The sequence below is a fragment of the Acanthaster planci genome, linkage group LG03, assembly GCF_054643075.1.
Source record: "Acanthaster planci isolate LZ-2023a linkage group LG03, COTS_SCS, whole genome shotgun sequence".
Lineage (NCBI taxonomy): Eukaryota > Metazoa > Echinodermata > Asteroidea > Valvatida > Acanthasteridae > Acanthaster > Acanthaster planci.
Window position 1 is genome coordinate 17969667 of NC_141779.1, and position 16476 is coordinate 17986142.

At 38.8% G+C, this 16476-nt stretch overlaps 2 protein-coding genes across 7 annotated transcripts in view; one reads left to right on the forward strand and one right to left on the reverse strand.

The window, feature by feature from the left end:
- LOC110991046 (uncharacterized) lies at positions 1-14904 on the forward strand. Of its 6 annotated transcripts, none has more exons than XM_022256146.2 (9): positions 1-122; positions 734-802; positions 2435-2630; positions 4086-4201; positions 4761-4830; positions 8258-8380; positions 9277-9456; positions 10894-11004; positions 11695-14904. In XM_022256146.2, exons 3-9 carry the CDS (start codon positions 2457-2459, stop codon positions 11869-11871), a joined length of 951 nt encoding a protein of 316 aa, XP_022111838.2. In that variant the 5' UTR covers positions 1-122; positions 734-802; positions 2435-2456; the 3' UTR covers positions 11872-14904. The 6 variants fall into 6 exon arrangements, with proteins under 6 accessions (XP_022111838.2, XP_022111836.2, XP_022111837.2 ...); XM_022256144.2 differs by having other exon boundaries at positions 2438-2630; XM_022256145.2 differs by lacking the exon at positions 1-122 and adding an exon at positions 138-159 and having other exon boundaries at positions 2438-2630.
- Positions 14570-16476, reverse strand: part of LOC110991157 (cytochrome P450 3A56-like) — a 17844-nt gene continuing 15937 nt past the window's right edge. Inside the window, exon 13 of the mRNA XM_087134294.1 lies at positions 14570-16227. Within this exon, the coding sequence (XP_086990420.1) occupies positions 16147-16227 (81 nt within the window). The 3' untranslated portion in view covers positions 14570-16146. The remainder of the gene's footprint in view (positions 16228-16476) is intronic.

Below are 16476 nucleotides of genomic sequence, written 5' to 3' on the forward strand. Positions count from 1 at the left end.
TGATTATTTCGACCCAAAATTAAGCCTGTCGAAACAGGACAGTGGACAAACCCGTCTTGTTTTTCTACCCGCTCGAGGGCGCTCGTCAAAATGAGCACAGGTTCTGCATCTGGCTCACGAAGGTAGGCTCCAACCCATTTTCGTGACGACAGTAATTTAGTAAAGAGCTGTCAGATCTGTTATTTTGTATTTGTTGTAATCTATGTTAGGGCATCTAAAAAGGCCGAGCTAGATTGATCATTGTTGCGTGTTATCCTATTAATCGGCCCGTGCGCCCTAGCTTTAGGCTACATTACATGACATGCACGATGTAACGTTCCCCTCTACCAAGTGGATCGTAATGCTAGTTGTATTCCTCTTTTTCGATTTTGGACGGTATCGTCATACTACAGGGTTTATCAAAAAAGTATACTGTCAGAAAATTAACTGTAAAACAAAATGTGAATATTTTTCAAAAATCTTTTCTCCTACATGGGTTGATTAGAGTATCATGCTGATATTAAACTTGTGTTCATGAACAGATTTTCATGCCTGAGTGACCAGGAGCTATTTTCCTAAATCCCTCAAAATTGGCTGTACAGTGGGCATACTGTGTACTGTACATTAAACGTGTACAGTGTACATGTGGTATACATGTACATGTACATTGAATGTGCTGAAAGTTCAAAGGGATTCTACTTTTCTTCCATTGCCCAATGCTCACCTCATTTACTTTTTTATTTTTTCTCTGCAGACTACAGGTGTCATGCTAGAAGTGATTTTACATTAAGAAGCCTGCCAACTCTACTCGTTGAATATACAGGTACTAGTATAAGGCAGTCTTAATTTCTTTTCTAGCTGGGGGATGCGTCAGTGAGCTTTTTATTTCCAAACGTGCTGTTCTATCAGCACCTTAACATGTATTGTTAAAGATTGTAACTTTACTAAAATGTTGGCAGAATTCTTCTGCTTGAATTGTGAGGGAATTGACTCTGGTTTCTGATAATTACCTGATAATTATCAATTAATTTCATCGATCATAAATTGTGAAGGAGCTGTGTTACTAGAGTGCTAACTCACTGTAGAGTGGCGCCTGCTGGTTATGTGTGTTTATGCATGCACGTATTACAGAAAAACATGAAATTTTGTAATCTTTTTTGTGACTATTACCTGGTACATGTTTGCGTCTGTGTTCCATAAAATAGTGCATCAACAAAGCTGACATGCTGTAAACCCACAGTAAATACAAAATAAGTACATGTAAATGAGCAGTTAATTTTGCTCAGTGTGAGCATTTCGAACTCTTTGTGTATTACACATTGCAGGTGCATGCTATTAATTTAAATGAATAACAGCAAACAGGCTACTTGGTACAGTATACATGTACCTGTACAATGTATGTATGCTATTGCATTTAGAGAACATAATATGAAATTCTCTCAATCTTACATGAATGTTAGTACAGGGTTCATGTAAAATGTAGGCCCCTACGGTGTATGTTCCATAAGTCCATGCATGAATTCCAAATGCCTGTGCGTAGGCAAAGCTTAACTCTGTGAGGGGAATGATGAGCAAACATAACTGAACCATTTTTTTTTTTTTTTTTTTTGGCCTTTTCATCGGGGTTTCAATTTTGCCAAATTCTGAATATGAAGTTCATCAACTGGGGCTATAACCTTGAGCAATTAGCTAGAAAATAAGTTATATCGTATTTACATACATGTATCTGCTCCGAGCGCAACAAAAGGGGGCATGTTTTTGGGGTACTCACTGCATATAAGTGCACGTTTATAATGGAGATCAATGGCGCATTTGACAAGGAGCTCGCAAATTTATTTCTTAATGCGTTGTCTTTACGTACACGCAGGACGTGTGCAAGAACCCGCCTGGACAATTTACAACCATTTTTCTTTTGCTGCTATTGGGTGCACTTCAACTCGGGGCAGATAGCACTGCCTCAAAAGATGAAGTGGCTTAAAAAATGTTCAGAAAACGTGCAAATTTAGAGAAAAATGTACAGAGGTTGTTTACCATTCAAATAGGATACCTGAATTTTTAGAACATGTAACGAGAGAGAAACTGTAATTATTCTGACAAATTCTTTGAATTTCTAATAGGTAAAAATTAGTCTGAACATCTGTTACTGGTATTTGGATATTATTTCCCCTCAATAAAAAAAAAATTAATTATATTGCCGCAGAACTCTCATTGGAAATACATGTACATGTACATGTATCTCATCCGTGATATCAATTTACTTTTTTGCATACTAGACTTAACAAGATTGTACGCATGCTCATATGGGTAGTAGAAGCTGTAACAAAATGACAATTTGATAATTCAATTAAATATTGTAATCTTACAAGTACTGGAACATGTACATGTATGTGAATTCAACAATTTTCTTGAATTACCCCAAAGTTGAAGCTGTTTTGAAGTGGTTTTTTTTTTCTAGTAGATTTCAATGTAGATGGAAGATGGGCGATGCTGCAGAGAGCATTCCTGTCGTTGACTTCAGTGCTTACAGGTTATCCCTGGACAAACCAGACCAAAGCAGCGATGCTTTCCAGAAGTTGGTGGACAGTGTTCATCAGGCCTTGACGTCCATTGGGTTCTTCTATGTCGTCAATGCCGATTTTCCACTAGAGAAGGTCTGTGCCCATTGAAAACAATTTGTGAGCATTACAGTAATGCCTGACTTCGGAAAAGTGTGAAAGTTTGGGTGAAATTTGTGAATATTACACTGTCATGTAGGTACAGGGCAGTTATATGCAAATGTCATCTTGGGTTTCAAATGCTCTTTTTCACCAAAAAGGATCATGTTGGTCATTGATGTAAAGGCAGCGATGTGGAAAAACAAGCAATAGTAACAAGTAGTAAGAGCTTATCTTTATTGTGTATTTCATGCGTGAAAACTTTTTATTTGCCCACTTCAGTGAGTTTTCTATTTTAGTACCCAAGAAAGAGGGTTCAAAGGTGTCAGTCTGTCACCATGCCAACACATACTGTAGCTTTAGGCAAAAAAAAGTCTCCAGATTCTGGTCAGTGCTTGCGTTGCTGTAGATCTGCGCGTCAGCAAAGTATGTATTATACATTTACATCTAGGAACCAGACAAATGAGATGGTCTTATGTCCTGTGTACTCGTACAAGCTGAAAATGCTTTTAAACAGTAAAATATGCAGGGGGCCAGTCTGTTTTTGTGTAGGTAGCGGCAGGCGTCATATGCGCATGTATGCGCGATGGACATCATGCATTATATGTACATCATTCGCAGAAAAAAAAGTGAGGGTTAAAAAAAAAGCCTCGTCACCGTACTATGCTTGGAGCCAACTCCTGGCCAGAAGCCGCAGACTTTTTTGGCCTTACTTAGTCCTTTGCAAAAGCCCGAATTCCAAAAGAAATCTCTTTGAAAGAGGAACACCTCCAACAAAGAAACAGCACCATATGATGGAACAGGACACACTGTGAAACTCCCCTCCAACATGTCAGTTTGGTGCCTAGGGAATTACCCTACAGTACTGACGATGACTGCTGTCACAATTGTACACGTAGGCTGGTTTGTAAAAATCTAAACGGGACAGGCCCGTGTTCCCACCCACCTCTCCTGTGCAAGTACCTGCACCTTTATCAATAATGCCAGTTTTCTTTTTAGTGTTGCCAGCTGATTCAACTTGTTCGATTACTTCCCTCGCACTTACCGTGTTTTTGTCATGGGTGCAGATGAGTGTGCGTAAATTGCTGTAATGAACAATTTTTGGATACCAGAGATGTCCTGTCTGGGTCAAGAGGTCATACAGCAATTGGATTTGCAAAAGGAGTGTTTGACATCCAAACACTTACTTCTGGCCTTTGTTTCACAGAACTTACTTAACTTTAGCTAATTTGCCTCTACATGCCATCCGTTTTCATAAACCTCAACTTTCTTCGCATCATTCAGAGGAGGGCGGAGTAAGTAAGAGAAGTTGTTGGGAAGGTAATCGAAAATGCTGGTTGTGATAGGCACTGGTTTCAAGACTGTAGAAAATCCACATTAAATCTGTTGAAAGGACAGGATGAAATTACATTGTAATCTGAGAAAACTGATACAAGTGATTGTTATCAACAGGTTGAACGGATGTGGCAGGTGTCTAAGGACTTTTTTCATCTTCCCGCTGATATCAAGAACAAGTACCCTCGCAATCCCAAAGAGAATCATGGATATGTGCACATGGAACGAGAAAAGTAAGCTTGATGTGACTTCAGGATTTTTATGGGGATGAAATAGCAATTTGTAAAACAGTTAAGGCCCCCGAACCGTCATTTTTTTCAAACTTTACGACAACCACAATTGAACCACTTTCTTCCGCACCTTTAGCATTATGTGCAAACTGCCCTGGCCTAAATTTACACCATCAAAGAAGCTCCTATCGACCACAATCTGATTGCGAGAAATTGGACGTAAAACAAAAGTGTTATTTGGGTGCAGACTTTTCTTCGTAACTGTTGAATTAAAATGTTCTTTCCTTGAAATTGCAAAGGAATTTGCAAACATTGGGCACAAAAAATGGTATTCCTGTAATAAATGACTTTTGATTGGGTGTTGAACTTACAGCAGTGGGTTCAGTGGCTAGGTGTAAATGACTCAACATGAGATGTAAGAACTGGGAGACCTGACAACTTCTCTTTCTTGCCTACATTGTTCTCCAACAACTCCATCTTGTTCCATTCTTTCTCAGGAGTCCCCTTTTCATTCTGCTTGATTTTGAATAACTCCTTGTCCTGTGTGCAAATTTCTTTTCAGGCTTAATCCTGACCGTCCCCACGGTGACCTCAAAGAAGTGTTCAACTACCACCCCATGACGGCAGAAGATGTAAGTTGACAGCAGCATTCATTATGACACCAGCTTGTCCGCGTGCTTAAGCATTGAGTAAACATGGCACAGTGGTTTAAAACCATATTTGACCCAGACATCAGTAGATATCAGGACAGTAAAGGGTCCAAATTCCAGAAAACTACATGTATATCAAGCATGTTTGTACATCATCTCCAAATAAAGAAAACTAGGTCGAAAAGATTTTACCAGAGAATTCACCCGAAATGGGCAAAAATGGGAGCGAAATCTGAAAGAGGTCACTACATATGCGTAGCGCCCTCTTCGGCTGTGTTCGCATAAATGTTTGCACTGTTTGTTCTGCTGTACCCGCGCGATATCAAACCGATCTTTGTTGTTGATTTGGGGTTTAAGAACAAACGAAGGTTCAAGTGATTTGCACACGAATTTTTTTATGGATGCTTATTTATTTTATGTAAGTAAGTTTTGTACCCCAATTTAAAAGCCAGTCAAATTCTGAAACGAATTGTTGAGTTTGCAGTTTTCGAATTACGTCTTCAAGTTCATGAAATGAATGGAATACCTGCTGGAGTTCATTTTCTCCTTGTTGAAGGAAGCAATTAAATGGCATAATTTGATTTATTCACTATTTCCACAAAATAAAGTGAACAAAGCACAACTAAAGATTTTTACTTCGTCGAAAATGTAACTGGCTTCGGCACCTCAAAATTCATAGCAATGACATCGTACAAATTGTGTGGGATCGGAGAGAAAAATGTTCGGGCACGTGTTGCTGAATTTCACGGACTATTCATGTCAACAGAGGGTGCTCATTTGCGCGCAATCGGCAATATTTCTAGTGAAAACATTGATCGAAATTTCGTCTTTTTCAGTTGTAAGAGACATTTCCGCAAATTTACCACAATTTTACATTGACGAGGGATATTTACTCTCTTGATGTGTTACAAATTTATGGCGCTCTACCATGGGTACTAGAAAGTACTCTTCAAAATGTCTTATCGTAAATATTTTTGAACAGATGTATTTTGTGCTATTTTAGTTGACTTTTTCCAATGTCATGTTACCGGATCATCCAAGAATGGACCCGCATAACACTCTGCAGCATTCGAAGGGGTAAATTTAGGCAACATGAAAAAAAAGCAATATTTTATTTTCAAACTAAGTTTTATTTGCCTCGGCAGATATTTTACATTGAAACAAAATGTGAATCTTTTTTATTTTCTACTCGTGTTAGCTTATACATTAAAACTGTTATATCTCAGAAACAGAACACGAAATTTCAAAAATTAAGTTTTTTACACCTAAAACTTGCTTTTCAGACTCTAATGAACACCTTTTTTTGAAAATTGGAAAACATAAATCAGACCGAATGTTGGGGTCTTAAACCACTGTGATGCCTGGAAGTTGATTATGTGAAACACAGTTGTAGCCAGGAATTCGCAAGAAGGAAGGTTGGATGGATGCTATATGCCCATGCGATGGACCCAACCGTACAAAATGGGTTGGTAGTTATCAGGGCCATTTTTTAGTTAAAGGTTGTAAAATAAATCTACCAGTAGCACAGTATCAATCAAGTGGAACCTTCAACATTTTTACTCCCAAAATGCCTTTTTTATCAGGATTCTGTAATGGGTGATATCAAAACAACGAGTTTTATAGTTCGATTGATTCTGTGCAATCCAGTCGCGTACTTGTATTGCTTTGTTCAGACATGGAAAATGTGAACCAAACTTAAATGTACTTACATGTACCCTTGGGCTGAATGTACTTGTAGATAAGAAGTCCTTAATCTAAAATGTAATCAGGCTCATACCAGAAAGTTGCACTGGCTCTGCCAGGGGTACATGTACCAGACAAAAAAAGTGACTCCATTTACCCCGGCAACCTGCTGCAGGGAGCGTCAACTGCGCCTCCAGACCTTCTAAAAGGTCTGGTTACAAAAATGCACTTGCACGAAGGCATTGACTGGTTGCCTGCTGTTGCCATATTTGTTGATTGCATTAACAATGCTTTATGACGCGTCTGATAAGTCGTTATCAAATAAGGCATAAGGGAAAATGCAGATTCAGAGATGTATGTTGAACTTTGACATATGGAGATTACAGATGACAGGCCCCCACTGCTGTGTGGATTTCACACAGACAGTAAAACCTGATGCCGGGTCAAGTTTTATTGCTTTTTTGAATATGGCTTCTCATAAAAATGGAATCGCATCGCTGGAATATGGAATTTGTTTGAGTGTTTATGGCACCTTGTGCAGCCTCCCCGTAGGCTGACTAAAACAGCGTGCTTTTATGGTCTCAGTTAATGCATTCAAGTACAATGTAAGCTGAATTTAGAAACAGATGGTGTTAGACAATACTTCTCCGAACATTTGCTCCATAAAATTTGATAGGAAAATATACCCCCCCCAAAAGCATGAAATGTGATATGCGGTGAATTTTCTGACAGAATAAGACTGCAGTGAGGTCCAGACCATATCCAGTAAATCTCACATGTGCGTCATTTGCTTCCAAGCAACCCCATAACTTTTATGCTCAATATTGGTTCAAAGGGGAATGTAGCCAATAGCTTCAGTTTTCTGTAGCTTTTGGTTGTTTGGTTTCTCAATGTTTTCATAGTGTACATGTGAGTTCTTGATTCACTTGGGTATAATTAAGGTCCTGCCCAAAGATCGTATAGCGCCGCATAGCGGCGCAAGATGGCGAACTTCACCGTGAACACACAGTGATACGCCTGCTCAATGCACATTAATGCACTGGTGCAGGCGCCGCAGCAGGCACGTGCACCTGGTGAGCCTGCGCCCAAGCATTACCGTAAATTGCGCAGGCATATCGCTTGCTCAAATGGTGCCCATGGTAAAATGACACCTTTTGGGCAGAGTTATCCATCTTGCGTCTATGGCGTTATACAATCTTTGGTCCTGCCCTTGTGTGAGTTTTGCATGGGCACATGTTCTTTGTTGGGCTGCTACGGAAGCTGTGACAGGAACTCAGCGAATGATTTCAATGACTAGAACAAGTCATTTTGAAATGTAATGTGCAAGGCATTCACAACTGATTAAGTAAACGATACTTGCACAATTCTTGTGGGAAATGTCAGTTGTCAAGTACTGAACCAAATAGCCCATAGTCTGAATAAGGTCTATCTTATTCAATGTAATCTGCCAAATAAGGTGGGGCCAGACTATTTTTGGTGTTGTTGGAAACATTTAGCTGTGTAATAAGTCACAAATTTTTCATTTCATCATTGTAATTGAATAAAGCTGCAATCAATTTTTCCTTTTGTTCTTAAGTTCACAAAATAAAGAAAGGTTAACCTTGCTTTCACTTTATAATTGCGGACTAGTAAATAAGGTCGGTTGGAAGAATACGGTGCATTTATGCACAGACATTTCTTGCAGGATAGGTTGATGAACTATTCTAGGGTGACCTTTTTTTCACAGAGTAACTGGCCAACTGAGGCAGAGTGTCCAAACTTCAGGTCTGTTCTGGAGGACTTCTGGAATCCTTGCCTGGTGCTGCATCACAGAATCCTGGAGGTCATGGGTCATGGCCTACAACTTGAGGTACTAGTGTAGTACGTCACTTGGGGAGGGGGATAGTTGTCAGATGGCCTCTGACCAGTGACCCCCGTCATCTTAACATGTATTATAGATGCTCAAAAATACTGTACTCAAACTGAAGTAATGTCTTGCAACCGCCAAAACATTTAAAAAACACCACAACTATTCGATCATTTTGAAGAAACTTAAATTCATCACCAGTAACCTTTTAAGTAATTACAAAAGGGGTTTTTTATTTTTTGGATAGGTAAACGAGGATTTTGTTCGCACAGATACATGTATATTCAAAGACATTTCAAGAAGGCTGTCATATGCCTTGTGGAACTGGTGTGAAAGAGAAAGCTCTTCAGAGTGGCTAAAAAAGTAACCATATTTGAGCAAAATCTCAAAATGGGGTCTTATGTTGGGTCAGGCTTGGGGTGTGTGTACGTTGACAACAGAGGAAAATGATCTCTTGGATCTCTAGAATAGACTGGAATTCTCCCGTGTCTTCAAATACCAGCAGCAAAATGCAGCACAAGTCAAAATCAGTCCTCTGATAGTTGTTGAAGATGACGTCCAAACGGGCACCTGTTGCATAAGGTACTATCATTTTGGTGACAGTTTCCCGGACGATCATAGTGCTATTCTTTGGCACGCTTGCAAATACCTAGCTAACATCCAAGTAAACATTGGCATAAACTGAATGCAGTCAAGGCTTTGGTTTTTTTTGTTCTAGAAAGATTGTTTGTATTATGGCAATATTAAGTCAGACACCATTAATCAACTGCTCATTAAGATATAGTTTGTGTGAAGGTTACCAGGGAAAATCGATTCACACTTGAGAAATGGTCGCCACTGGAACTTGGCTCAAGTTGAATTTCTGTCATCCTTGCCATTCATTTATCCCCCCTCTCCAGGACCCCCAGTTGTTTGTGAAGCACCACGCCAAGGCCTTTGAGAACAGCGGCACCACGCTGCGCACCTTGTACTACCCAGCCCTCCAAGACGTGACTGTCAAGGAAGAGCAGGTGCGCTGTGGGGAGCATTGCGACTACGGTGGCATCACCTTGCTCTTCCAGGAAACACCAGGATTGGAGGTTGGTAATGCAAAGATGCAGTGTTGTAACCAAGTCATGTTTGCACAAGTCACTAGTCAAATTTTTCCTAAGTCAAGTCCAGAGTTCCAAGTCATTTAGGAAGCCTGTGACTGACATGGTACTTGACTACTTTTTCTAACACCCGTTAGTGATGTTGTGACCCGCATGTATGACTCAACAGCCTCGTTTTTTCTCCATCATAACATGCTCACATTTCTAGCAATAAAAACAGTGTAATGACCACGAAAAGTTTTTGCATTCGCAAATTGAGTCATAAAGAATTTTTTATGAAACAAAAGTTGCTAAGTCAACAAGTCAACTTTTTTCAAGTCAAGTCGTAAGTCATTTTCTCCCAAGTCAAGTTGAGTCGCAAATGAAAAACATTACGCCTTGAGCCTGACCTAAATCTGAGTCAGCAATACAAGTCAGTAACTCGGCAGAGATGTTGGAGGTGGGAAGGGTTGTTCTTCAGGTGTTATGCAGTTACTTGATTGATATTGACCTTAGAGGAAGCCATTTTGATCACGATCCCTGAATGTATCTCATTCAATGTTATCTGTCAAATAGGGTGGTGTCAGACTATGTTTGGTTCCAGGCCTCACTTCCATTTGTTTCCAGTGTTGCTTAAAACATACAGTAAATGTAATAAATCAGATAAAATGAAATTGGATATGTAATTAATTTTTTCGGTGCTGTCATTTTTATTTATAGGTTCCCCAAATTAAAAAACTAACCTGGCTTTATATGGCTGACTTGTAAATAAGGGCATTGAATGAGTGTGAATTATCATTCAATTACATTTTGTTTACATGCCATTAATCGAAACCACTCCTGTAAGAAAACACCAGAAAAAGAGGACATTTAATGTGTGAAAAGTATATGGACCACCCTCAAAACAAGAGCACAGTTAATATGCAAAAAGTGTATGGACCACCCTCAAAACAAGAGCACAGTTAATATGCAAAAAGTGTATGGACCACCCTCAAAACTCAAGAACAAAAAGGTGGTTATTGAGGTACTGCGAGATACATTGTCTCACCAAAATACAACTGGAATATTAGTATATATTTACCAAAAAAATGTTAAATCAAACATGTAGTTGAGGAGTATAAAAAAAACATTGTGAACTTGCCGCCCAAGTCGGGGATGGGTTTCCCACCGCAGTTAGCTAAGGGCTTCTCTCTCAAACTTTTTCTTGGTTTTCCAAACCCATAGCTTACCAAACTTTTGGGAGCAATCAAAATTGGCCCTGATTTTCCCCACATCTGAAATTTGAATGATTCTTTGAAATAATTTGTTTAAAATTGTCTTCAAATTTCATAAATTCAGTATTGTTCACTGTTTCGGGAAGGCCCAACTCCCAAGAACTTTATGACTTGTGTTTAATATAACTTTAAAAAGATAAAATGAAAGTACATTCTGGTTTGTTATGATTAGGTACGGACTCGCAAAGGCAACTACATGAAAGCACAGCTGGTGGAGGATGGTATTCTGGTGAATATCGGTGACTTGATGCAGAGATGGACCGCTGACAAGTACCTGGCTGTGGTCAGTCAAGGCTTTCATTGTTTTCAAAATTCAGGGCAATGGTTTTTTCCCTGCCATTGTCAAAAGGTTTCTCTGTTCCTAAACATCAGTGTTTTGCCGTGCACTATTGCACAACTTCTCTATTAAATGTCATTTCTCGTTTGGAGCCGGACCATTTTACAGGTTACTCTGGATACAGTGAGTATACCTCATCTGGGTCTTGCTGTTTCCGTGAGAAAAATTCCAACTCATGGGAATAGTTTCATGTACCAGCACATAGCTCTGAGGTATCTTCATCATGTACTATGTACATGTATTCCGAAACAATAAGGTCCAAAATGCCACATACTCATAGTGTTGGCCTGCTCATAACAAAGGATGTCATCGTTAATCTAAAGATTGGGATTGTCCAATTGGATTTTTTTAAAATTCTGATTTCTGCAAGTTAATGACATGGTGTAAATCTTCACAGTAAATGCTGCGTCGCACTTGGCGCAAAAGTAAATGCAAACCCAAATTTGAGATGAGCAATCACCACAAATGTAGCTGAAGTTGACGTATCCAATTCATTCATTTTGGCAGTGCTTTCTGCATCGTCAGTATTTCTTCCAACGTCACAATTTTTATTTGAACTCACTTTTGTGCTCAGTTTGAGTTTACCGTCCATGGTGCAAAGCCAGTCACTGACCACCTACCCTTCTTCCCCTCTAGAAACACCGTGTGCTCCTGGACACGACGTCTGATGCCGGTGTCAAGTCTCGCCAGTCCATCGCATTCTTTGGCCACCCAGACTATGATGCCCTCATTGAATGCACTGATGGCAGCAACAAGTACCCACCAGTCAACAGCTTGGATTACATAAACATGAGGTTTGGATTAACTTACTAGTGTCCCGGCCAATTGGATGATTGTGCCAATGTCATGTCCAATGACAAAGGCATTGTCCAATTACGTACTGGTACATAATATACAGAATGGATATAGGGCACACAAAATGTGAGAAAAACAAAGCTCAATGTACAAACTTCGATACGGTTGTCTGAGAGGTACGGCTCACTGTCAAACAGTGATAGGTCAGTTGATTTATTTGCTGGAAGGATCTCCACCAATTAGGGACCAATCAAGTGTTTCTTCAAGGTCACATGATGATGCTAATGGTATTCTTTATATAAACGGATGCGTGAAATGTGGCCCCAGGGTTTTTGTTTGCCTTGAGAGGCAAGTCCGAGTATTCATTCCATTTGACCTCAAAGGTGGAAAAAAAAAGATAGAACTGATTCTTTAAGAGAACGGTCTTAAACTTTTTTTTTTCTTTTCAACTTCGAGTCTTTAAAGAGTAAGCAATAATTCCCTTATTTAGGGGAGATTTGGGAGTTTGTTGTTTTTGGTTAGTTTTCTTTCGTTCGTATACCCTCATGTACTTTGAGAATTCAGATATCAAGCACTTTTGATGTTCCATGCACGAGTAGCTGCCTTGGCATGTGCAAGTTCCTGACGACACACATGTAAATTACCTACCTTGTGCTCAGGATAAGTATCTGGGACAACAGTTTGAAAAAGAAATCAACTGAATTTTGCTCGGGTTATTTACCCAGGTGTAAGTGCTGTATATGTTGCGATACATTCAGTGTTGTATTGGAGTCCATCACAGGTCCTTTCGCAAGTCCCTTCACAAGGCCAATCATAAGTAACAGGAGAACAATGACAAAGGACTACTTTTGTCACAGCTCATTTGAATAGCTTGTGAATTAGCTTAAGACTGACTGACTTGAGTTGGACTGACAGGGATTTGTGATGGACTCGAATACGACACTGGACACATTAGCCTCTAATCCAGGGGATCAAGGTGATGATTTTAGTGCACACCCTTGGCCTGATGAAAGAGCTAAAACCTCTTGCTGAATAATGCATGGAAAATGTATGCAGATTTCTTTGAACCATTCAGATTTGGCCCAGATTGTCACAATAGAAGTTTTTCTTCATCTTTGTTAATCAATACAAGATAGTTTCTTCTTTGTCACAAATTTTTTTTTTCTACCAAAATGGGTAGTAAAAAATGACGAAAATATGACACCCCCCAAACTAGTTGGGTATGGGTTATTGCAGCCAGCTGTTGATGGAATTGCTTGCTAGTCTTTTCTCAAGCATTATGTTTGCCATAGATAGACCAAAATTCCTTTAGTTGCCTTCACCAGCCAAAAATATTTCATCACAATGGAACTCTTTTAGATTAACACCGGTGTCCACATCGCTGTGTATGAAATGCATCTTCTTTTCTGGTTGTGCCATTAAAACCTTGCGATGCTCAGTGTGATGAGGATTTTGAGTGGCAGTGTTAGAAAAACTGCCATGACCAACTTGAGACCAAGCATATTGTTATCTCGTCCTCTAGAAAAGTACATGTAGAATTCCTGCAGTTTTGTTAGCTTTATGAAGAAATACACTGTACATATAGCACGCAGCTCAATATTTTTACTTTCCTTTAAAGCATGCTACAGACAGTAAATACATGTAGTTCATTTTAAAACGCATTTACCATTGCCTTAAAGTGTGATATAGCCAAAGGATATAACTATTGTCATTTTCAGTGTGAGACAGAGAACATTGTACAGTTGTGTGTAGGGATCCATGGTGTTTTTTTACACACAAGGGGGCAAATGGTACCCAAGGTGAACGATAATTGTCGACACTGGGCAAGCTCTTTGTAATTCGGGTAAGCTTCACACATTGCCACCTAGTTTGGTGTGCTGAATGTCAAAATGTACAGTGTGATGCCTGTACATCGCTGCTGCAGCAGAGCAAGACATGACCCCCTTGTATGGCCTGTGCCGTGTTCTGCAAAGAAGACGGATTTTTCCGTGCCACCTTTCGTGATCATGATTAACAGATACGAGAAAGAGCAAACAATGCAAGGCGGTTAACCATCCTTTGATGTGGGGCCAATCAAGACTTCAGTCACATGTCGGTGTCAAGTCCAGTCGCACATCCAGTCATAAGTAATGGGACAAACAGTGGCTGTAGTGTGCCTTTGTCACTGTTCAGGAATAGTTCCAGACTTGACTTGAGACTGGCTGATGGGAAGCACTTGTGATGGACTTGTAATGCACTTGACCACCAAGCGATTGTTAAAAGAGTGCACTAGTGATATAATATAGGAAATTCTTATGGGGGAGGGACAGGATCGAAGCAATGTTCCACAAAATTTGTTAGAAACAGGGGATAAAAATTATGTTAAAGTTTGTATGATGTATTCCTACCTTTAAGTCATGCTGGACTATTTTGGGCTGTTAAGAAATGACAAATGCCAGTTTCTATAGATATTTGAATGTAATTGTTTTTTTATCACCAATTTCATTCATCTTTAAATCCCATGAATGAAATAAATGCTATTGAACAGTACTGATTATATTTCCATCTTTTAAACATTAGTTACCTGAAATTCTTGCATGGTGACAAATTTGTATTGCTTTTTAAAAGTTAATGTTTTGACTTTGTTATCGTACTTTTTGGACAAAATGTGTATTAATTCCTTAAAGAAGCACTGTACTACTGTTTGCACATAAATGCACAAGAAAGGATTCAGAAATATTTGAAATATGGTTTATTATGCAGAATTTGTTATTGTAGAGGTTGTACTTCAATGGCTGAAGAGATGGGAACTTATTTGATGATAATTTCTATGCCATCAAAAACTAACATCTTGCTGATTTGCTGATAGGTATGTAGTGTGAAATGTTTCATTCCTTCATGTTTTTACTGCACAGCTATTCCAGCCATTTCACAATTATTATATTGCTGTGGTAGTTGAATGCCTTATGTTTTTTATTAAAGGGTAAAATGAAATTTTATCTACTAAAAAATGAAATAAAAATTTATATTGTGTAACAGTTATATGAATAAAACTTGCATTGTAAAAATGCACGTTGGTCTTTCTAGTTTATCACTGCTGATGAACAATTCCCCTACGTTTACACTGGAAATTGTCAAACTTAATTAGCTATTTTTAGCACTTAATCAGACAGGGTACGATACTTACACAATGAGTAAAACTAACACCAAAATGTCCACTTTCTCCTGTCATAATTTGTGATGTGTTCTGCCTGAACCTTATATTTCTGGGGAGTTGACCAAAACAAACATCTGACATTGTTAACATTTAGCCTTTTATTGCAATTTAGTCCGCCTTTTGTAGAGTTACATACTAATTTAATGTTCTTGATATGACAGGAAAATATTTTCTTACATGTACGTCCTACTTCCATACCAACCTCTAGCTTTCCAGAAGCGACTGGCTTTGGCAAAGTCTGTCACATTTGTTACCAGTAAAATATGTGTTAAGGAATTTTGTTTAATGCTTGCAAAGTGGATACATAAACCTAAGTTTGATTCATACTCGGAACAAAAGGGTACATGAATGCAAACAGCTTCATGCTGCAAATTCGCAAACGTTGAACACATTTCAACTGAAGTTAAATCACTGCTGTCTTTTTGTCATGTCCCATTCACTTCACTTGCTTGTTCACTTGAAGTATGAACTGGCCGTTTGACCACATATATCATCAAGTTGAAGGATTTCCTCAACTTCTTTCCACGATTATCAAATTGTATTCCTGGGTATAGAAAAGCAATTTCCAACACGGTGTCCAGTAAAGTCACCAGAGCTTTGTAGGGACACAAATAAGCACACGAAACTTACCACTTTGGTTGGGATGGACATTCGACTGTTACACTTCAAATATAAAATTACTTAAGACTGTATATTGGCCTATTGTCAGCTGAAATATTACAGCCAGTTATTCTCTTTATTCTGATATCGCTATTATAAAATATACTTTTTATATACTCTAATATTTATGTAATTATATGGAACTTGCTACAATTTTTTGTTCACCAATATCACAATCAAATTGGTATGGAAATACTACTAAATCCATACTGTTGAATCAACTGAACAGTATGGTCATGTTTCATTTTTATTCTTTCTTTCTTTTGTATTTGCAGTAGTGGTGTCTATTCTAGTAGCAGATTTTACCATACCACGGTACTTCAGATGCTGTACCTAAACAAAATGAAAAGTGATTTTTGGACAGTTGTTGATAAAATCAGACGCGCAGTTGTTTTCTGTTTTCCCTGTAGAATATTTTTGTTGAAACTTGCGAGATTTTAGCAGTCTTTCCTCGGTACCACACGCACATAGACTCGATCTGGTTCAAGCATCGTAATCTTCCTGAACTTCAGTGGGATCTGTGTGGAAATACAGAAAATCATTGTCACATGACGCCGCTTTTATACGTACAGCATTTTGTGACAACATTTTTGGACAGTTTTGAGGGACAGTTATGGTGAGCTGTGGAGTTCTTGAGAATGCCATGGAAAAGCCCATGGAATTAGCTGAAACCACTCCATCAAACTCTCATTCCTTAATACCTTGAAGAAAATGTTGCTCTTTATGCTGTAATTGCCATTTTCATTGTGCTTTCAATGAGAAGGAAA